Here is a 22,414-nt window from a genome sequence, read left to right on the forward strand (position 1 = left end):
TCAAGCGTTAGAGCAAAAAAAAAAACAAAAACAAATCCCATCAGTGTTATTTCATTCAGCAACGGGAATTGAGAGACAATCAATATGGAATCAAATATTTAAGCAGTGTCGATTATGGAATTAGAATCCCTCCATGCATATCAATTCCCATCAATTACTATTAGGTTTGTTAGGTACATCAAACAATGTGTGCGCCTTCAAATGAAAGACAATTCAGTACGTTCAGCACAGTCTTTACATCAAAGGTATTACACATCAAAGGAAGAAGGTTTGAGAGAAGAAAAAAAAAAAAAAAGTACTGACGCTTCACCCAGATGGTGACAACATTTCAGCAGCGACTGGACCAAAAGTTGCTACTGGCAAAAGCGAGCCACTGACAGAAATCTGCACGTATGTCTTGTATCATAACTGCGCGTCTAAGGTAACCAGATATCGCGGTTTAATCTAGACAGTCCCAATTTGGAGTCCTGCGCCACGATTTGACGAATTTCCCCAGCTTGTTATGTCCCATTTTTACGTAGGTCGCACCCCAACGTCCTTTTTTTTTTTTTTGGTCTCATCAGCAAGCCATGTGTATGTCAACAACACATAGCCGTCACAGCTCTTCATACCATAAACCAATTGAAAAATAATTTAACGGTTTACTCTAATATTCACGTTTGCCACATACCGCAACAAGAACTACCTTGTGCTTTCATGTCGAAGATTCATGGAAATGCAGTGTGATTTTTGGCAGCGTGTCTCCAATGTGGGACAGCGAGGCCAATTTTCAGTTTTATGAACAAGGTTTGCAAAAAAATAAGTGCTCGCATTCAACGATCGATAGCAACACGGAGAAGTAAAAGTAAGTAGGTATTGTATTTGCTCACACAATTGACTTGGATGCCTTCAATGAGCGCTTATACAGTAGGAAATCTCAACCCTTAATGGAAACACTAAATCAATGCACCAAACTGCAGGGCGTAAGTGAAAACATTTTTTTGGTTTGACAAAGCAAAGCTAAAACAGCCACATGTCAGTTCAAGTTGCTAGAGGAGGGGACACAAATTGTATTGCTCTGGCATAACACCTGCACCGAGAGAAAAAGGTCGGATCACTATGAGTGCATTGAACGATTTAGTGCTGCTGAATAGTCATTTAGCATTGGCTGAAGTAATCAAACAACCGGTCACCAGAAAGTCATTAAATTTCTGCTTAAAAGTTCCTGGTGATAATGAATTGCATATTTCATTTTTTTAGCTAGTTTGACACATCCCAGTTTGTATTATTTGTTTTTGGGTGCGCCCATTTTCATTTTTGAAAATGTGTTCACCCTAATTTATGTCGTTTGATTTATATTGCCGGAAATACTTCAAGTTCAACTAAATACGGGTAATCTCATATGAAAGATTGATTTCCATTCCTTACTTTGAATTGCATGTAGGCAATATCTGTGTTATAAGTGTGGGAACATTGCGATCCAATAGTCACAGTTATCACTACATTGCTCAATTGGCTTACATTAGGTAAGCATTTGTCGAGCATGGCAGCGACCCTCCATGAAAAAAAAAAAAAAAAAAAAACAGATTTGATGAGAATTTTATTGTCATTGTTACTGCTATTTTGAAAGATGAGAATTCTCATTCTAAAATGGTCATTTTTAGGTCCAAGTCCAGGCTTTAGTAAATAGTACGTATACATACACAAGGACATCTTTAATTGATAAAGTTTACATATATGTATTATCATACAGATTGTCATCCCAAAAATCGAAAGAGATCATAGACTTGGGATGATTTCCACATGTTTAAACCCACAACATAACCTAAGGGACAAATCTATCGATCTTCCGGTTGTAATGTCCTCTGACAATGGAGTGTGAAGACAATCATTTCTGTTTATTTTCAGTGTTGGCAGCATGCTAAGGTGTTAATGCGGCCGCCAAACTCTGGCACATCTTCTCTATTACAGAGAAAAAGAGACGATATGAAGGCACGTGCCCGAGCGGGGAACAAATCCAATCAGCCGCAAAAACAAAACGCTTGGAATTCTAGAAAAGCAACCATTACTGATTCCGCTAACATTACGCCCGAATAGATTTTTATATATGTCCTCCCAGACGCTTAATGGGAACAGAATTGAAAGAGGCAGCCGTTTGGCGCCGGTTCCATTTGGGCCAAGGGAGTTGGCCAGGCACTTACATCATGTCCGCCGCTTTTAAGGTCGCCTTGAAAGGAGGCCTTTGGACTATTTCTAAGAAAAAAATGACGGGCCATTATACTGGATAGAATGCAACATTTTAAATATGTCACAAATATGTTCTGCCATTACCAAGCATTTCATCATCTGAACAACCGATTGTCCACGGAGCTCTTTTGCTTCCTCCAGGAAAAGAGCAGCAGAGGCTGGTCATCACCAAATAACATTCATCACAGATCAAAACAAGACAGTAAAAAGAATAATATACAACTATCAAATATTTCATACGTATATATATATTTTTTAAACTAAACTAGATAAGGAGTGTATATTGTGGCTAATAGTAAAGAAAGCTGCAAAGCTATTTTGTCTATTTGAGTGCAGTAGCATTTGCTCTAGGTACAAAAAAAAAAAAAAACTAAAAAATATGAGATAGAGCCATGAGTGGATAGCTTTTGTGCATAGTTAGCTATGTAGGCATATCCCCATGTTCAAAACCAGTCCTAATCCTGATCTAATCCAAATAAATTGTTTGGCAGAAATTTAAATGTTACAAAGAATGCTGGAGATCAGGCATTGAGCAGTAATGTAAATGTTACATTACATATTCAGACTCAGTCACCATCAAATTCAAACAGGTTGTATGAAGAATGTAGGCGTTGGAACCCTAGATTGAACTGGATTTTGACAAAAAGATATTTGGCACCCATGCAAACGTGAAATGGTTCAGATCTAGATATCGGCTGTAATGTGAACGTTACATGAATCCGCTGTAGATCAGACATTTTCTTTTTTGAACAGGCTTTGCTAAGAGGTCCATTTGCTTCAAACAATGGCATCTTCCCTGTCATTTAACATCACATACAGCCACATGTTGTGCAAGTCGGCCGAGAGCATTAGGCGGGGCTCCATCTGGGTCCAACCACCGATGCTTAAATGCACCCAGTCGTGCTCACTTGCACTCACGCCCGTGAAAGGGAGAAACGTAACCCAAACTGACAGAGTTCTCCGCTGCGTGTGAGCAGCCTGCTAATTTCTTGCTTCTTTGTTTGCCCCTTCTTTGGCTTTTAAAAATCAAAGAAAAGCTTGTTCCCTTTCTAAATGTTTTACAGTTTTTAACAACTATATTTTTAAAGATGTTTTTTTCTCAAACAGTTGGGCTTGCGTTTTTAATATTCCTTTTAATGATGAATTGTATAATAACGCTTGTTTGCGGGTTTGTTCTTCCGTCACACCATGACGTCAACAATCAAGCTGTTGCACTGGGATTGATCACGTTTTCGTGTCAGCCCAGTGAATTGCTCAATATACATCCAAATATAATGAGACGGATTACATGCAACACTTCAGCACATTCATTTTTTTTGTATTTTATGCTTTCCTCTTTATCTCTGCAGCCACAGTACTTATCGAAGACATATATTTAATACAATCATACTTTTACCCATCTGACATGCTTTAAGCACATTTAAACATCGTAAACTAACACTTTCTAAGCATATTCCAACAAAGAAGCATGAAAATGTTATCTTGTGAAGGTATTCCATCATACTGTATACTGTACAGCGAACCAACTGGGTCAGCCCGTGAATAGCTAGTATGCTATATTAATATATTTTTGTTGGCTGTTATGAATTTCACTGAGAATTTTTTTTTTCCAAAAGAAATTTTTGGTTTAAAAAATAAAAACATCTCCACCCCACCCCCAAAATGCACAAAAAGTGAAGACATATATGAAATGTCCTATACACCTGCAATGGCTGTTTTTGAAGTGTGGGAGGAAGAGGAGATTCTCTAGCCATTCATCTTCTTCTAAATAGTATCTGGTGAGCATTAATCACATATTTTTTACTCTGCAAACTTTTTTAAAATTAATTTAGAGTCAAAAAATGCTAAGTACCATTCAGTTCAAGTCCGTCAAGTTTGGGAAGAGCCGGAGAAGCGGAGAAAGGTAGTGGACCCAAAAAATGCAGAAAAGCTGGGAGGTGGTGACTCAAAAAATGGTTTACTATCAAACTGAGGAACAACTGGAACAATCTCATTTACAGTAACAAAAACTTGAAACTGAATCAAACTCACGTGAAACAAGAGGGAAGTAGTGACAGGTAGACGGCAACTACTCAGCGCGAAGAAGGCAGTAAGACATTTTGGCAACCTTACAACTAGCAGGAACTAAATTGGGACTTAAATACACAGGACAATAATTAGGCAAAGACAAAACAGCTGGACGAAACGAGGCATGGGAAGCTAGTTGAAGGACACAGGGGGGCAGGTAAACAGACAGGTGGACAAAATCAAGCTAACGAGAACACAGACAAGAAAGGTAGACGCGAGGGCAATAAAACATTAACTAGAACCTGAAAAAACACACAACACACAAAAACAACAACAACATCAACCAATCAAATATGATAACAGAGCCAGCAGCAGTTCTTCAGCAGACCGAAGAGCTTGCACTGGGGTGAGATAATGCAGAAGTTCAGATAAGGGGCCACAAATACATCATATCCTACAAGTAAGTACATTACACATTGCATTACACGTATGCTGATACAATGAATCGCCTACTTTTTTTTTTTCAAAATTATTTTCTAGGACTCTTTCATTTGCTTTAGTACGACTCCATTTATCACATCATACATGAATAGATTCCACCCCCCCACCCCCCCCCCCCCCCCCTCCAGATTTGGGGAGGTGTTGTTTTTTTCAACCGTGCCTTAATTTTTTTTCTTCGGAAGGGCCCTCGCTAGTTATATGCGGCTCACATTCTTTAAGTGCTTTCAATGCTATGACTTATTAAAAAATGTCTGTGCTCCTTAATATCGGGAAGACTGTGTTTTGCACATTGCTGCTCTCCACTGGTGAAACTGGGGAGAGCATGCTGTCGATGTCACGAGCGTGTGCGCGTGCGTGTGCATGCGCTCTCGAATCCAGGTCATGGTTTTGGCATGAAATCCCTGCTTTGACGTCAGCGTGTGAAATTGCTTCAGCTCGTTTGCTAATTAGGCGGAATGCTCCCAATTGCGTGGCCAGATGAGATGTCGTGACATTTGCGGCAATCATCTCTTTGCACTTCACTGGCAGGTTTTACGTCAGTTAATCAGATGGAAATTATTGGCTATGGATGTCATTCATATATATATATATATATATATATATATATATATATATATATATATATATATATATATATATATATATATATATATATATATATATAATGATGAGAAAATAAAAATCCATCCATCCATTTTATGTAGCCTCTTATCCTCACACGGGTCGTAGGCCTGCTGATGCCTATCCCAGCTGACTTGGGGCCGAAGGCGGGGGGGACACCCTGATCTAGTTGGCAGCCAATCGCAGGGTAAACAACAATCATTCACTCATCCAATCACACCTAAGGACAATTTACTATGTCCAATTCACCTGCCATGCATGTTTTTTGGACTGTGGGAGGATGCTAGAGTGCCCGGAGAGAACGCATACGGGCTTGGCGAGAACATGCAAACTCCACACAGGAAGGCCCGCACGAGGTGGATTCGAACTCGGAACCCTGAACTGTTTTTTTTTTTTTTTTTTAAAGAATAAAGTCGTAATTGCCCTCAAAGCAGGAGGGGTAAAAAAAAAAAAAATCCTACTTTCATGGGTGAACTACAAGGGGGTATCTTTTTTTTAATTACTAGAAGGAAATTCATCAATATGAACGATTAAAGTTATATTTATATAAAATATATATACATATTATATTCCAATGAAATTATACACATATTGAATGCGTATAATCTGAATTTATCTGAACAAAAGGGGGAATTTTGAATGACTAATGTCAGAATATTAGGACGGGAAAGAGAAAGTATATAATGTTGCCTCGTTTTTCATATTAGTAAAAAAAAAATCATATTTTTACACGAATAAAATACATGTAGAGGAAACTATTCCAACGTTACATGAGAAAAGGAAATCTTCATTTTTCCTACTCTTAAAAAAGTGAGTGAAAACGACAAAGGAATTTTTAGTTACAATAGGAAATTATGAAAGTAACATACTAGACTAAGGAAAGGATATTAAAATAAATATTTTTCGCTTTAAATTATTTTTCTGTGAAAAATCCAATTGTCAATATCAAAAATGTGTTTCAAAAACTGAATCCCTCGCCTGCAATAGGACACAAAGAACACAAGGGGGAACTGTGCTGTAAGTCATCAGGAAGTATGCTGAGCGTCTTCATTTGCTGCTTTCAGTCAAGTACACAAATAGCGAACAGGTTTGTTTAATAACTTTTTATTTTCAATATACATTTCATTTGAAAAATATATTTTCTACAGTACATACTCTAAAAAGTCACCAAAAAAGTTAATGAAAATTCAAACCAAAAAACATCTTACATCTTGTGTTATATATGCCCATTCATAACTCATACATTTGTAGATTAGATTTGTTTTGGCTAAAACAAAAAAAAGAAAAACAAAGGTGGACTATAAATATGAAACATAATCATATTGTTACTTTGGCTGAACGTGTAACATGATAGCCATTATGCCGAAACCCTCTGGGAAACCCAAAATGCAACATTGCAAATGGTGCTAAATACATATCGCAAGTGACCAGTCATTAACAGGCGTGATCATTATTTGTGCATTAAAAGTCATTGATTCATAGTATTTAGTCTTGTCTAAATTAAAAGTACAGGACGCACCAAAGCCATTTGATGTCATTTACAGTTTACAATTTTTTTAAACATGATTCAAGGGCATTTTTTCCTCGAGAAGCTAGCTAGAAAAGTGTTTCCCTTCACCCTGGGAAAATCAGATTTGTGTTTAGTGTATCACTACAATTATAAAACACAGTATACTTTTCTTTCTGCTGACAAGAGATTTTAAATGTGTGTGTGTGTGTGTGTGTTTCATCATATTTGGGATGTTACATGACTAAAACTTTGTGTTCAAAACCTTAAGCGTCACCTTGGTGATGTCAAATTGTTGCTAGTGTTACCCCGAATGTCTGAACAAAGGACAGTTTCTTTACATGGGCCAAAAGGAAAATAACCTCTGATTACTTCTATATTTGATTTTTTATAACTAAAAATTTGTTTGGGAATTGTTTAGTAGCACCCTCCAGATGTGAACTCTGTTGTGAGAGTGTCACCCGGATTACAAGACACTTTAGGGAACCAAGATTACAGGGCACGGGACCAAAGCAGCTTTCAAGAGATTTTTTTTTTTTTTTTTTCCGGGATATTTAGATTGTTTTAAGAATAAAAGTTAGTTTTAGCTTTGTTTACACTATCCTGGAAATGTCACATCTGGTGCTAGCGTGTCACCCGGATTATACGACACAGGGCCGGTGCGATTTAAAATAAATGAAAGCGTTCAAAGAGTGTTTTGATATTTTCATTGTGACATTTGGGGTGTTTCAGGATTCAAAGTTAGACTTAAATTCGACAATGTCATATTTGTTGCTATAGTGCAAGATACAGGAGACCATTATTCCCAGAAATTCAGTGTGTAAAGAGATTTTTATTTTTAAAATGAGATTGAAGATGATTTGTAGATCAAAGTCAAAACTTTCATTGTTTAGTCTGACCGTTAGGATATTGGCTGGATTGCAGAACCCAGGATCAATTTTCAAGGGATTAAAGATACTTAAAAAAAAAAAAATTCTTGACAGATATCCTCTTATAGCATGATACTTGTGGAGCATTTCAGAGTGGGTTTCCAGACCTCATGCTAAGCTAACTAGTGCAATTTTGTTAAAGCGTGTTTATTTCTAAAACTGTTTAGGGAGCTTCTCTTAATTACAAAAAAAAAAAAAGAAAATCACAAAACTGAAAAATGCTAAAATTTGTGAGTTAAAAATGTCAGTTCGGATTCGTCAATAACTTCGTATAATGATAAGAATAATCATCTGATTGGATCTTATAAGCCACTTGAAGGGGAACGTATGGCATTTTTTAAAATGCGATATCGCTCACAGCTGAGGAAAATCCAACATATAATAAAGTTACCGACACAAAAAAAATCATAAAAAAAGAAAAACAAATTGCCGTGATTGAATTTAGTAAGAAAAACACAAATCAAAAACTGTTGTGTTCATTGTTAATTCACCGTTAATCACTATTTAATCACAAATGCACACGTTTTCCGTCTATATTACAGCAAATCCCCCGCCATCAATCGACACTTGTTCGTCTGAAACAAGAGGTAGACTAAAAAAAAATGTATTTTTCCTGCTACAGGAAAATGTTATAATATATAAGAGATCTTTTTTTTATTTTTACATATTTTAACATATAAAAGTATAGACGGAAGATAGATATAAAACGAAGCAGGGAGGGAACTCCATGCGCGGTAAGACAGAGCTGCAGTTGCATAGAAGAAGTAGTAGCGTTAGCTTGGTTGTTCTGATTCGTAGTGGAAGAAGACGAATGCGGAAAGGCGGGTGAGGGGGCGTCGGCTCTCGATGCCCTCCCCACCCACCGGGCGTGGCGGTTCAGCGGGCCTACAGAGACGTCTCGGATCCTCGGCTCCGCCAGTAGAACGGGTTGCCGTCGTCCGGGTCCATGTCTATTCTAATCTGAGGCACCGGCTTCAGCGGACTCATCTCGGGGCTGAAACATCAGTGCCAAAAAGGATCAAATCAAATGGAACGTTTTTCTGACTGACTTCATGAATTAGGCAATTTTATCAATCTCGGAGGGCGCCCGCTGAAACTTACATTCAAATGTAGGAGCCGGAGGAGTTGCTTACAGTAGCTTTTGTTAACCAAGGTTGGACATGATTTTTATTAAAAGAAGCAAGCCGACCGAACCAACGTCTGAATCCATCCGTGTTCACAAACAGGGACATTAAGATGAGATTTATTCTGTTTTGAGAACTCTCCAGGCTTTCCAGTTTGTGTTGTGCTACCTTATTTTGAAATACTGTTTATGTTCTCAGTTTGTCATTTAGCTCTTGGCGCTGTTTGTGTTAACAAAAGTTTTTACCTTCTTGGTTTCAAGAAAAGAGCAAGCAGACTGAACCAAGGTTTGAGTCCATCCTTGCTCACCAAGGGGCATTAAGATGCCATTTATTTTGTGTTAAGAATTCTTCAAGCGCTTTAGTTTTTAACGTTCAGTTATATCCTACACTGAAAATGCGTGCTTTTAATCTGGAAGGCCGCGCCATATTGCCGTTTTTACCTTCCCAAAAACGACTGGCTGTCTTGTCACGTTTTGTGTCCCGTTGCACCAAACACGTCCTATAGATGTCGCCCCATCGCCCAATCACGCAAACGTCATTGGCTGCAATTCAAACGCGTCGCTTGTTACGCCGTTCGCGGAGTCGATCTGAATTAAGCATCATTTATTTTCCCAAACCGCAGAGAGCCGCAACATAAGGATGAAAGCGCTGACCCCTGTCCTATACTCTCAAGTATAAGATACTTTCACCCTTTCTCAGAAATTCAGAGCATTCAGTCAAGTGACAGCTGACAATTACAACGACGGACGAAAATGACAGAAGGAATCTGCCACTCGATCAGACGCCGCCGTTTCTAAAAGGTCTCTCGCCATTTGGCAGTCCATTGACAAAACGGGCTGGTCAGTTGAGTAGATGGTCAACAAAATGATGCTAATGTTTACTGTATATTGCTACTGTGTTCCATCAAGTGACTGTTTCCATCTCAGGTCAAACACATTAAAAACGATTGCCGAGCGGGCGTGGGGTTAGTTGTTATGGGTGAAAGTCAATTTTCTCCCGTTGCTAATGCTAGTTTAGTATTGCTAGCACTGCAATTTTGTTGAAGCCGTTTCAAGTCCTGCAGAGAGGTCATCTGAGCACAAAGCAATTTTTCTTTAGTGGAACGGGATTACGGTCGGTTTTGGGAGGGTTGTGATGTCATCACAGTGTTACATCATCATGCTCGGTCCAACATTAGGGAGAAAATGGACGCGTGCCACAACTCCATGCTTTTCATGAACGTAGTGATGCAGAAATGTTTTTGGGTGGACTCAGCAGCTGTGTACACAAATATGTTAAAACGATGTGTTTATTGGTGCAACGGATATCCAGTGAGTACAGCTGCCTTTCACGCTGTAATCCTGGTGCGGTTATCCTGAAAGGGTTTTGAGGCCGCGTGTTTGTGTGTGTGTGTGTGTGTGTGTGTGTGTGTGCATGTGCTTAAGGAAAATGATAAAGAACTACTTGTGTCATAATTATTTTATAGGATTGGGAAAAGGGTTATATAGAAATAAAAATCTATAATTTTTCCTATGTGTGTAAACTCTGTCAAATGTGTATTACACGACATCGTATGCATATGATTTATGAATATTTATGCATCTCACCTGGATAAGCAGTTGGCCTGGTAGTAGCGAAGCTGCTCAGCACGAGGTGTGTCGCTCAAGGAATGATGCTGACTTCTCTTCTATCAAGGAGACACATGACCGGATGTTAAATTAATTACATGACATTGAATGTTTTGTGCTTGTTTATTAAAAACCGCTGATGAGCAAATTACTGCTACTACACGAACACTGTGCACAGAAAAACTATGCTGTAAAAAAAATGTGTTTGACAATCGGTGACACATTAAACAACTTACTACAAAAATTAGATAAAGTTCTGTTTGATTTAGATATAGTATTGTTTTCTAAAATGTTTTATTAAAAAAACAATAAACCTTTTATTGCAGAAATATTTTAGACAGACCTACTGTCATGCAAATAATGAATGTAATTATTAAAAATGTTTTTACAATGTATTACTTAAGCTTGTCTTTTTATTTGTAGAAAACCTAAATTAGCATTGAAACTATTCAATGTGCATTTCTGCTGTCTACCCAGAAAACCCCAAAAACTTTGCACATGAAATAATTTTTAAGGTAACTGAGATTTCTTTCTAATGCAGACAGCACTCTGAATCAAATGTATTAAGACTATCACTCGATTTTCTGCAAAGAAAATGAACATGCGATGTAGGAAAATGTACACTACATCAAAGGACCACTGTAAATAAAAAGTGTTAGTACAGTATAGTCGAGAGAACACAGATTCAAAAGCACACATTAGAGCAAAAGAAGTGACACAGAGACGAGGTTGAAAAAAATTGAACATCTGTTAGTGTCAAACAGCGCAAAATCCAAACATCCGACATCATGCAGTTCCATGCAAGGAAAGAAGAATAGAAGGAGGAAGATGAAAACGAAGGAGGTTTGCAAGCGCCGCCGCCCGGAAATCTACTCACTGTCTGATGTCTTATCACCTAAGAATGGTTCCTGCTCCATCATGTCCATAGGAATTTTAATGCTGGGAACATTCTCATTGTAAGGATAGTCAGACTGTTGGAGAGACCAAACACACACAAAGTCCTAAAGATCTGATCTTCACTCCCAAAACCTGACACCCCTTGTGGAGGGACCTTGTAGCGTGCAGTGCCGGGCCCTTCATCAGTACCGGCGTTGGTGATGGACCGACGGGGAGAGGTTTTGCAAACAGACTGCCAAATAATGAAAAACGATGGACTAAGACTGACAGAACAGTCATTTCCATCTGTTTTTGTAATCGCCACTACCGCCGTCACCTGGCACTGTTGGTAATGGGTTGTCCAACACCCTGTAAAATCTTCCAAGAAATGTTTAAACTGCCATATAATTGGGAGCATGGAAGTGTAAACAGTGGAAATAGGCTACAAGCATATATACGGGAATAACTGGCTGATTACTAGAGCATTAGAATGCAGCTGCTATTATAAAGAGAGAAAATGTGCTTAATGCATTGCACCCAGTAACATTTTCTCTTCGTTGATGGTAACCAGCACGGCTTGGATGTCAATCTTTGCACTCCATTTCAGAGTTATGGTTTCGTGAATTGAACTGCAAATGGCACACAGTCTCCCTCAACACATTCATTGCACAGACCTAAAGTAAACAAGATTATTTAGAAGTAAGTATAAGAAAGTTTTTTTTTTCTCTCAACATGTGGTCAAATGTGAATTTAGTTTCATGTAACCGTCAAAGAAAATGTTTTTTAAGCAGTTAAAATGAACAGTTGGATGGGCTGACTGCAGAGGTTCAAAACTATTTGAAGCACAATAATCCTCTCCAGTGGGGTGGGGGCAACTCTGGTAACAGGCACGTGTCCTTTGTGATCATAGCTTGGCTGAGAGTTTCCACCTAAAACATTTCTTTCTTTATAAAATTATGATGATCAATGCAGAACCAACTTTAAAGAATGTTTTGAAAGGGGAACTTAATCCTTTAGGCACCTTTTTTCAATAAAATACAGTATTCGTTTTTTGTATCATTATTTCAAAAAGTTGTAGCTTGAAAATGGCTATTGCTAAAGAGATATTGTGAAAGTAAATGGCTATTCTGAATTAATCTGTGGAACCTAAACATTTTGTCTGATACAAAGACATCTGTGCACTTACATCATCGGCGTCACTGTCTTCTCTGTTTTGTTTCTTCTTCTCATCTTCCTTCTTCTTCTTGTCCTTCTCGGGGATGACGTCATCTAGGAAGCTGAGGTCATGCTGTGAGAACATGTAGTCCATGGCTTTCCTCACAGCCACCAGTGCCAGGATCTAGAAAGAGAGTCATTTTATTGTTATTTTTATTGTTACTCCCCCATGGCACTTAAATGACAGTTGCTCATTTCTGTCGGAACTTATGCAAAAATGGTGGGAACGCAGGACAGTAAGAAATGTAACACAGTTTAAAGATCTTTTGATTCATTTCCGTCAAAAAAAGCCTTACCATGACAGGGAAAATGATAGCGGCCACGGTGGATTTGAGGATCCAAAGCAGGGCCAAGCAGAGCGCCTGGATGAAGGTGAACAAGTGCACCTTCCTTAGTGGTACGTGTCGTAGGTAAATCAAGTCAGGCTGGTGCTTGGCCGGCATCAGCAGCAGCTTCAGACGATCCATAAACTACACACAGGAAAATGTCCGTTGAGCCACGACATCAAATGTATGAAACATGATATTATTTGAAGAAGAGTCTACCTGTACGCCGTTGAGAGAGGCCACTCCCATGTATAGGAAGACACCATACAGAACCGGCATCGGGATGAACTATGAGATATTTCACATAAATTGTACATTAAGGCCAAATAAAATGCTTGTGTGTACATCTCTCTCTCTCTCTCTCTCTCTCTCTCTCTCTCTGAGAGAGAGAGAGAGAGAGAGAGAGAGAGAGGAAATAGTTGAAAAATGCAATTAATCATGAAAAATTTGATCAAATTTATAAATATAAACATGGTTAGACTTATCATATTTACATTTTAGATATTGATGAAATGAACCTCAAAAGTGTGACAGTTTACCTTTAAAATGGGAGCCATGAAAACCGACAATCCAGTGAGAATAAACACGCATACGCCGGTGACTCTCTGCTCCCTGCAATTACGCATACAGTAGATCCATGAAATAATATGCAATAATTAAATTGTTGTCGATTTGACACACCTTCACACACATTTATGTGTTCTGTGCAACATTTTTGTCCTTACAGGACGTTCAATTTGTGTTTTTGTTTGCTCAGCTCACAGCTGTCGCAGCATACGTGATCACAAAGCGGAGGCAAGACAGTCCAAATGAAAGGAAAATCACTTCAACACCCACATCTCATCTTACTAAGTAGCACAGATTAACATACGCTAGTCAACATGTGGACAATGAATCCTGCTATGTACGAGACAGCTAAGCAGCGACGCAAACAGTCATTTTTCTGTCAGTTTTCGACTTTTAAGGGTAGCTTTACACTGTACTGTCACCTTCAGTTACATCCGAAGCTCACCTGACCCCTAAGAACTTGGGCTGTTCCCCGGGCGCCGATGTTTCCGTTTCCATTTTCAAGCTGTCGATGTGAGCGATGGAAATGACGGTGGCGGCCACATACCATGGCAAGCCCATGAAGGAACACACCACCATCAGCACGGCTACCCAGAACAGATCTAAATGGTAGCCCGCACCTTTCTGAAATGCAAACAATGTCAAAGGTTACACAGAGGGCCAAGAAAATAAGCTCTTTATATTTAATAACTTTATTTCAAGTTACTGTTGAAAATGATAAATACTATGAAAATATGTTACACTGCGACCACACTTATGACTCAAATAACATAAATCACATAATAATTTAGTGAAATGAAGAGAAATTAAACGAATGAAATTCAGCCTCCTCCAAACTGCACAATATTTTCCCTGAAAAGTGGCTCCAAGATGTGCCGTGGCTTGAATTACATTTAAATGTGGTGCAAGATTGACCACTCATGTCCACCGCTAGTAAACAAAACTGATATATTTGCAGTAAAAAATATTCATTCATCCTTTATTTGACAAGTTTAAAAAGAGCATGTGATTGTATGTAGCAGAACCTATGGCTAACAAATTGGCTATTCAAGAAGCAATAGCTAATAGCCCTCTTGCTAGGTGGTGAGACAAACTGCAATAACAACAGAAGCTCTATGTAATACTTTTTTCCTTGTCTTTCGTAAAGTGTATGAAGCTTAGCACGCGCATCCCATGTCTTCCTACTCTGAGGATATTTGTTTATTGTATATACTGTTTTTTTTTGGTTTTGTTTTTTTACAGCGTCCCCGGTTCACTTTTTTTCAAGTTAGCAAGTGGAATACAGTACTAAGTTTTTGCATCCCTTTTTTACGTTTTTTTTCCCCTCTTTAGGGCATCAACAACACTTATAAAATTCAAACTTGGTATAATATACATACATATAAATATATAATTAGTATGATGCTAGCATACTTAAGGTTAAGATGCTGTAAATGATGTTTTTGAATACACAATTTGTTCTCTGTTTTAGCTTGACTGCCAACTTGGGAGTGGCAAAAAACAGTTTGAAGCCTCTAAGCTGTTAATTATTATAACATTCATTATATAACTAGTATTCTCTAACAGACTTTAGCTTCATTTTCATTTGAATCAAAAACATCATGGCACTTCTTGAAATGCGAAAGAACATTTGAGGTCCTCCCTCACTGGCACGAAACATGTCTCACCGGCTCGAGAGGAATGAGAAACACATTTAGCAGGCTTGCGAAGTTTCATCAGAGAGAATGTTAGCTATGCATCACTCACCTTGAGCTTGTGTTCCTTCCTATTGACAATCACCGCCGTGATCTGCTGGTCCATGAAGATCAAGATGGTGACCAGCAGGGCAGGCACGGCCGACACAAGGTACACCCACCAGGGGTTACCCCCAAACGGTGGCACAAACCAACCTCGGAGGGGACTCGTCGGCTAAGGAAGGACGCAGACTTTAGGATCTTCATCGAAAGCAAAATGGTAACTTGAAAGCGTCTTAATGAGTGTTTGAGCAGGTCCGTGTCACTATGTTGCGAAAATCCACAGTGCTTTAACTACTATGATAGTTTGACATAGTTGTGAGACTTACAAAGAAATAAACAATAACCTTAAGATACTTTGTCACATCATACAAAGGCTATGAAAAAGGTATTTGCTTCTTCACTGAATTGTGTGTACAGAAATACAAAAATCAGGCTAGTAAATACATTAGCCAGAGCGCCTCTTTGTCATAATAGTGCTCACCTTGAATTCAGTTGGCACCATGAGTTTGGGCGTGTCCACGCCGACCATCGCGTCCACGCCGCAGAAGATGAGGATGGTCAGGATGATGGCAAAGTCACTGATGAGTTTCCTGACCTGCGTGGCCAAGAATACGCACGGTGAGGACCAGGCGGTGTGTTTGCAAAGCTACATGGTGGACTCACGGTTGTAGGGAAGAAGGGGCTGGTCTTGAACTTCTTCAAGCCCATGGAACAAGTGTATGTGCCGAAAAAGAGGATGATGGACATAAGTGCGATGTCGGGGACAAAGTCGCACGCCTTGCCCACCAGCTCGCCCTTGTACTTCAAGCAGTCAGATCGGCTTAGAGAGGACCATGTGGCGTTCATGGGCTGGACACAGTGAAATATAACGTTTTGGAGTTCATTTTTGTCCATTAAGCTGCCTCTGAAAAGTAATTCGACTGCTCTCGGGGGCATCGTGCACTACTAGCTAGGGTGTAATTTATGCTAGAGTGGGCTAAACGCTAAAAACAGGCGCTGTACAATAACATGTCAGCGTCAGGTTGTTTTTTAGTACCCTGAATTGGTGATTGAACGGGATTTCATTACAATTCTCTGTTGTTTATGTAAGGAGTCTTAACTTACTCCGGGAGTGTGGAACACTTTGTGCAGTAGAAAGTCAAGTCACCGTTATGAGAATTTCAAAATAAAAGCATTAAGGTAACGTTTATTTTTTAGCATTGGCCTTGTGTTTTACTGTAATGCAGGGCAGTAACATATAGCAGATTCTCTTGTGCGTGTTCTCCATTGTGGCCCAGGAAAACAAAACAAAACAAAATGTTATGCAAGTACGAGAAATCTCTACCAGATCTGTGTTGTTCCAGAACCAGATGGAGGTGCCTTCTAAAGGATCGCCTGTGAAGTCCGAGTTGTTTTCTGCATCACAAAAAGACAAATGAAAACCACTCTTATCGACATCCAGTAATTGTGACTCGCTCCCTGACCGAGAACAGTGGGGGCCATGCAGAGGCAGTCATACTGCGTGATGCTCTCCTCGTGGAAGTCGGAGTTGATGGGGTAGTGGTGCGCCAGCTTGATCATCTTCTTGAAAGCGTCGTAAATGAAGATGAAGCTGATAAGGGCCGAGAAGCCTTCCTCTGTGAAGCGCGTGAAGTACTTGACCAGGTAGCTGGCGTCGGTGGCCACCAGCACCAGGCACAAGAACGCCGACCACAAGCCGATCCACAGGCGGAACTCCAGGTAGTTGAAATCGTTGTCCCTGGTTTTTAGTGGTACAAAAATAAGGACGTTAATGAGGTGAACGAAAAGTTGTGATTTTTCAAGAATAAAAATGTATAGTATTATACATAGTATTATACTATTATACATAGTATTATTATAGTATTGCGAAACAGTCATTTTGGTACACAAAAAAAAAGTAAAAAGTAAATTACATTTTATGATGACAAAAAAAATCTGTAATTTAAAATAGTTATACTGTGATAAAAGATTGATTGATTGATTGAACATATATGTAAACACGGATTTGAGAAACAAACTAGAAAGAAAAACAAAAAAGGATCATCAATGGATATCACAGTTCAGTTTGGCATGTTCAAGGTAGTAAGTCCTATGCATTTTTTCATCACATCAATACTCTGGTAAATTATTGGTAATTATTGTTAACGAAAACGTATCCCAAGTGCGACTTTTCAGATATACATGAGTAGAAATATGATGAAAGAAAATGAAAATAAAAAATTACAAAAAACATTTTATATGTGTACAGACAATATTAATGTATATGTTTTTTTTCTTTTTGATCACAGTAAGCCTATTTCATTTTCAACTGTAAATGTGTACTATGTATAAGAAAATTATAAGTTATATTATATTTTAAATTATAAGTTAAGTTATATTATATTATATTATATTATATTATATTATATTATATTATATTATATTATATTATATTATATTATATTATATTATATTGTATTATATTATAGATCACATTTTTATGAGAAAATAGTTATACAGTACATGGCATCAATACTCAATTAACCCTTTACAACTTTAGACTATCGGCCGAAAGTGGCCGCTGTGCCCAATAAAGGGTTAAAATTACACATACAGTACTCCATTTAAAGGATAATTGTACTCTGTGAAAAAAGTCACCATAAAGTCATGAAATCTGTAATGTTATGAGAATAAAGATGTATTATAACAATAAAACATCTGTCATCAACTACAAGAACAAAGTCGTATTACTACAATAATTGCCTCCGTTCATGTTATGAGAATGCACAGTAACACTGACTTGCTGAAATTGAAGAGGAGGCGTTCAAAGACAAGGACGGGGCCGGTACTGCTGAGGATGGTGAGCGGCTGGCCAGCCAGCAGGCAGAAGACGCCGCCCGCTATGGCTGTACCCAGGAAGCTCTCCAGAACGCCCTTAAAAAAAAGGATCACCGACATCACCACTTATCAGTGGTGGGAAGTAACTCAGTGCAAATGTACTAAAGTTAACCCCCACTATTATTTTCTAACGTATATCTACTTCCTATCACTTTCTGTACTTCCTCTGCTGTCTAGAATTTACGTTGTACGGCGGTCTGACCTGCATGTTCTCCGTGGCGTCGCCCAGCAGCCCTCCGAAGGTGATGGCATTGGTGACCGTGCCCAGGTAGATGAACAAGATGGCAGACAGGGCTTGGATGTGGAAGGCATCGGTGATGTCACTGAGCAAGAAAGGCGCTTTTCTTTTGATGTCCAGCAGCATGCCGCCGCAAAACCTGAAAGGCACATAAGATATTGATTATGATTTTAACTAGCTTTTTTTTTAACTGTCTGTGGTGATGTCACACCTTCCTGTTTTCTCAAGTTCCTCCCCAACGGCGTGCCCGCCTCCTCCGTGACCGCCATCGTGAGGTGCGTCGCCATTCATCTGAGCGTCTCCGCCTGCGTACATGTTTTTCCTGGAATACACATTTCAAGTCAAAGTTGACAAATAGCGATCAGTGCTAATTAGGCAGACGCATTTGTGGGGTGACAATATGTATTATCATAGGGGTTGTAGTCTTGGTAATAAATATGAGGAAAAAAGTTGTGCAAGTCAAGATTACAAAGGAAAAAGTATTAATAGTTGTAAATTTAAATAATCTCAATTGATTTTACCAGTATTATACAAAAAGTTGTATTTTACAATTAAAAGTGTAAATTCTACAATTACAAGAAATTTGATGTGATTTACAGTGATGACTTACCTTTTTGGAAAAAAATGTATTTATTAAATGTAATTACAAAAACAATGACCCATTTTTAGGAGTATAAAACAATAGTTAAAAAAAAAGATTGTGGCATTCCAAGATTTGAGTCTTATAAGAAATGTTATATTTTACCATAAAAAAGCAATGGCATTAAAAGACTAAAATCATATTCCAAGAAACGTCATACAAGTATAAAATTTAAATGATACAAGAAAGTCAAATTCTACAAGGAAAAAAGTCCTAACGTTCTAAAAACAAACTTTTTTTCTTACAAAGAATTTGTCATGATAGTATGAGAATGAAGCTCTATTTTATGAAAAGCAAAATGTAACATTACAATAATAAAATTGAGTTAGTATGACAAATGTGTCATAATTTTATGAGACAAAAGTCGAATTAGGGGAAAATGATCAAACAATTAAGTTGGTTGAGGGAAAAAGTTATACAATTACACCGATCAGTCTACAAAAAAAAAATTGGAATGATGTTATGAGCATTAAATCAATCACGTTATCAAGGAAAAAAAAATCATAATATGAAAAAAAAAATGTCACTACAGAGAAAAGTCTCAATAGTCTGTAAATAAAGTTACATAATTATGGAAATGTTCCATTTTCCTAAATTTTGTTCTACAGAACCATGACTTTGCCGCCCAGTGAGTAGGACAGGTATTTCAAAGGACCTTTTATCTGAAGATGGTAAAGTTTTGGGAGGTTCAATCCGAATGGTGGGATCCCACTCGCCAGGAGGCAGCACAATCACTTCATCCAAGAACTCGTCGATCCCAGCCAGCAGGTCCTGTCGATCCTTGGCCTTGTACGCAATGTCGTGGAACACCTGGAGGTGACACAGTAATTATTCTTCTTTCATATTTATTATTATAGATATTATTACTTATATATTATTATTATTATCATCATTTTTACCCTAGTTGTACAAATAATTTGAGGTTATTATGAAATGCACTAGAAGACAAAACGTGTTTTTTTTTCTTTTTCAACAATAAAACAGAAATCTTCCAATTTCTGATTGGTGTTTTTATTACACATTTTTTAAATTTTCCTACAGCTACATAAGACACTGGTCATTCTAAATATTATATATTTATAATATAAAACTACTACTAAAAGGGATAGTGTGTAAGTTTTTCATTAAAAAGGAAAAAATTAAATGATTGTAAATTTCAAAAGCTTGCAAATCAATGTATTCTTGATGATCACCAGTATGTTTTAAATATAATCATAGGTCTAGTTATAAGAAAATTATTTTACATGGGGGGTGGCACTTTTCCAGGGGCGGCCATGTTTTCTGCACCTGCAGCACCTCCTGGTGTTCGTAATGAAAAATGGTTTAAATCTTACACACTATTCCTTGAAGTAGTAGTTTTATATTATAAATATATAATTATACGGTCTTAATGACACTGTCCCTTGAAATAACTTAAGTGTACGCTACTGCGCATAGTTTAAATTAACAATGGACATAATGAATGGAAAGAACTTAAGATCCATTTAAAAGTTAAATACAACTGAACTCGTACTTGGCATGTGATACGTTCACATACCACTAGAGAGATACCACGTACCACTAGAGGTTCTTGTTACACAAATAGAATCACTAAACTTCAAATATTAATTAGGATGATTTATTTAATGCAATAAGACTGAAATCTTACAAATTCACACAAAATGGTGGTGTTTATTTTATTGTCAAAATTGGACTGGCTTTTTCTTCAACAACTCCCACCTCGTCAGACATGAGGGTAGCGATGGCTCGTCCAATTTCATGATATGACTTGGCTTTACCTTTGGGCCCAAGCAGGACAAATAAAAATCTGCAAACATAAACAATACAAGTGATTACATATTCTATTCGCATTGAATTGTTAAAAAATAAATTATCATGAAAAAAGCTGAAAATTTTGACAACTTTATTCCACGTTCCTTTACTGACTTGCATGAATTTATGCTTCTGTTGTGCTCAAATGCACATGAGAACAATTCGCTCCGTTTTTATCAAAGCACCTCGTGGGGACGGGAACTTCGGTCAGGGCCCCGAGCATGACGGCCTGCTGCAAACGCACGAAGGCCACGAAGGGCGCGTCGAGGAAGTCCACCTCGCCCACCAGCACGTTGGAGGCCTCTGCGTCTCTTGGCAACTTCTTCATGAACTTGTTCCTCAGCTACACAACAAACAAAAAGAGACAACTGTAGATTATGTTCATCAAGGACTCCATACAGTATTCGATTACAGTTAGCATGTCGATATTAAAGCATCTCCAAAACTGAAGATTATTGGTAACGTCTATAAGGTAATGTCTCTTTTTTCTCTCCTAAAAGTAAACGAATTAACTGTGACTACCTAATGATATTTGTAGCAACACGAGATGGTGTATTTGTTGACTTTTTATTTGTAGGAACAGTTTTCCATTGTGATATGCAGTAATACCGTGAAAAGACATGACATCAAGTTAATATCTTACATTAATGCTCATGAGGTCATAAATAATGTTTTATCATGGCCATCTGTCTTCAAGCATGAGCAGCAATAAATTCAATATTCAGCAGTAACAAATAAACATAGGTGAAGATGTGAAGCTAAACTTACATGTGCTAATATTGATTTATTTATTTTATTTGCAGCAATAAATGTTTATAATTTTGTAATAAACATGTGTAATGATAAAACGTGAGCACTATTAAGTCCAAGGTCAGCAAACAGGTTGATAGCACCAGTGTACTTGTACTATACACAGTACAGTCCAAAACTGGGACAATGTTATCAGTTGTGTGATGTCACACAATCATGGTAGCTTATCTTCAAAACATGGATTTGTTTAATCTCCAAAGCGATACTCACAAATACAATGTAGGTAATCAGAATCAATGCATTTGTTTATATATTTTATTTTCAGTCAGTGAAGGCCAAATGACGCGAAATAAGTACCCGCACCTTGTAAATGCCACACCACCCGTATGTGTCTAACTGACTTTAACTGCCATTTGTAAAAGTTAGCATGTTAGCATTTTTTTCCTTTCTCATTATTCTTTTTCATTAACATCCGACACATTGCATGATCCAAAAGTTTTGGACTTTTCTTAGCGCTTTCCTTTCGCACTTAGGTTACTATTTTGCCATATGTTAGCATAGCAAACGATGGCTCGACGCAAAACCAGCACTACACTTCTGGGTCGACGTATTAAAATGAAAAGTGTGGTTTCCGATGCTTTGGGTGTGAACAAAGCCAACTTGAACAATTAAAGCAGCTTGTCTCATTCTCTTTAAATGTAGTAAAATCGCACTTGCACTGAGACACTTGTGTCTAGAGGGTGCTACAGCCCAGTAAGGAATCTGGGTAGCCCCAGTTAAGCCATTCTAGAATTTTTATATTTTTTAATATTCTCAAATAATTTTCTCAGCAACCCTACATACAGTATATGTTAA

General features: G+C 38.0%; 1 protein-coding gene and 1 long non-coding RNA gene across 5 annotated transcripts in view; one reads left to right on the top strand and one right to left on the bottom strand.

Moving 5' to 3' along the window:
- Window positions 1–6,443: 6,443 nt before the first annotated feature.
- The window catches only part of slc4a4a (solute carrier family 4 member 4a), a 51,866-nt gene continuing 35,895 nt past the window's right edge, over window positions 6,444–22,414 (bottom strand). For 3 of the 4 annotated variants that reach the window (XM_088411272.1, XM_088411291.1, XM_088411283.1), the window contains 19 exons: window positions 20,995–21,152; window positions 20,717–20,804; window positions 19,653–19,807; window positions 18,569–18,679; window positions 18,322–18,496; window positions 18,022–18,155; window positions 16,706–16,980; window positions 16,567–16,637; window positions 15,906–16,091; window positions 15,724–15,837; window positions 15,253–15,414; window positions 13,952–14,130; window positions 13,479–13,551; window positions 13,159–13,227; window positions 12,910–13,083; window positions 12,585–12,737; window positions 11,400–11,493; window positions 10,502–10,581; window positions 6,444–8,785 (listed from right to left, as the gene is read on the bottom strand). In XM_088411272.1, coding sequence (XP_088267398.1) covers window positions 10,538–10,581; window positions 11,400–11,493; window positions 12,585–12,737; window positions 12,910–13,083; window positions 13,159–13,227; window positions 13,479–13,551; window positions 13,952–14,130; window positions 15,253–15,414; window positions 15,724–15,837; window positions 15,906–16,091; window positions 16,567–16,637; window positions 16,706–16,980; window positions 18,022–18,155; window positions 18,322–18,496; window positions 18,569–18,679; window positions 19,653–19,807; window positions 20,717–20,804; window positions 20,995–21,152 — 2,415 coding nt within the window. In that variant the 3' untranslated portion in view covers window positions 6,444–8,785; window positions 10,502–10,537. The remainder of the gene's footprint in view (window positions 8,786–10,501; window positions 10,582–11,399; window positions 11,494–12,584; window positions 12,738–12,909; window positions 13,084–13,158; window positions 13,228–13,478; window positions 13,552–13,951; window positions 14,131–15,252; window positions 15,415–15,723; window positions 15,838–15,905; window positions 16,092–16,566; window positions 16,638–16,705; window positions 16,981–18,021; window positions 18,156–18,321; window positions 18,497–18,568; window positions 18,680–19,652; window positions 19,808–20,716; window positions 20,805–20,994; window positions 21,153–22,414) is intronic. The other variant, XM_088411299.1, reaches the window with a different exon arrangement.
- Window positions 15,680–19,950, top strand: LOC148429294 (uncharacterized). The gene is made up of 3 exons (XR_015865178.1): window positions 15,680–16,961; window positions 18,037–18,194; window positions 18,297–19,950. It is a non-coding gene; the product is annotated as an uncharacterized LOC148429294 (long non-coding RNA).

Source organism: Hippichthys cyanospilos, chromosome 1 (assembly GCF_059441005.1).
Source record: "Hippichthys cyanospilos isolate Australia breed blue-spotted pipefish chromosome 1, RoL_Hcya_1.0, whole genome shotgun sequence".
NCBI classification, from domain to species: Eukaryota; Metazoa; Chordata; class Actinopteri; order Syngnathiformes; family Syngnathidae; genus Hippichthys; species Hippichthys cyanospilos.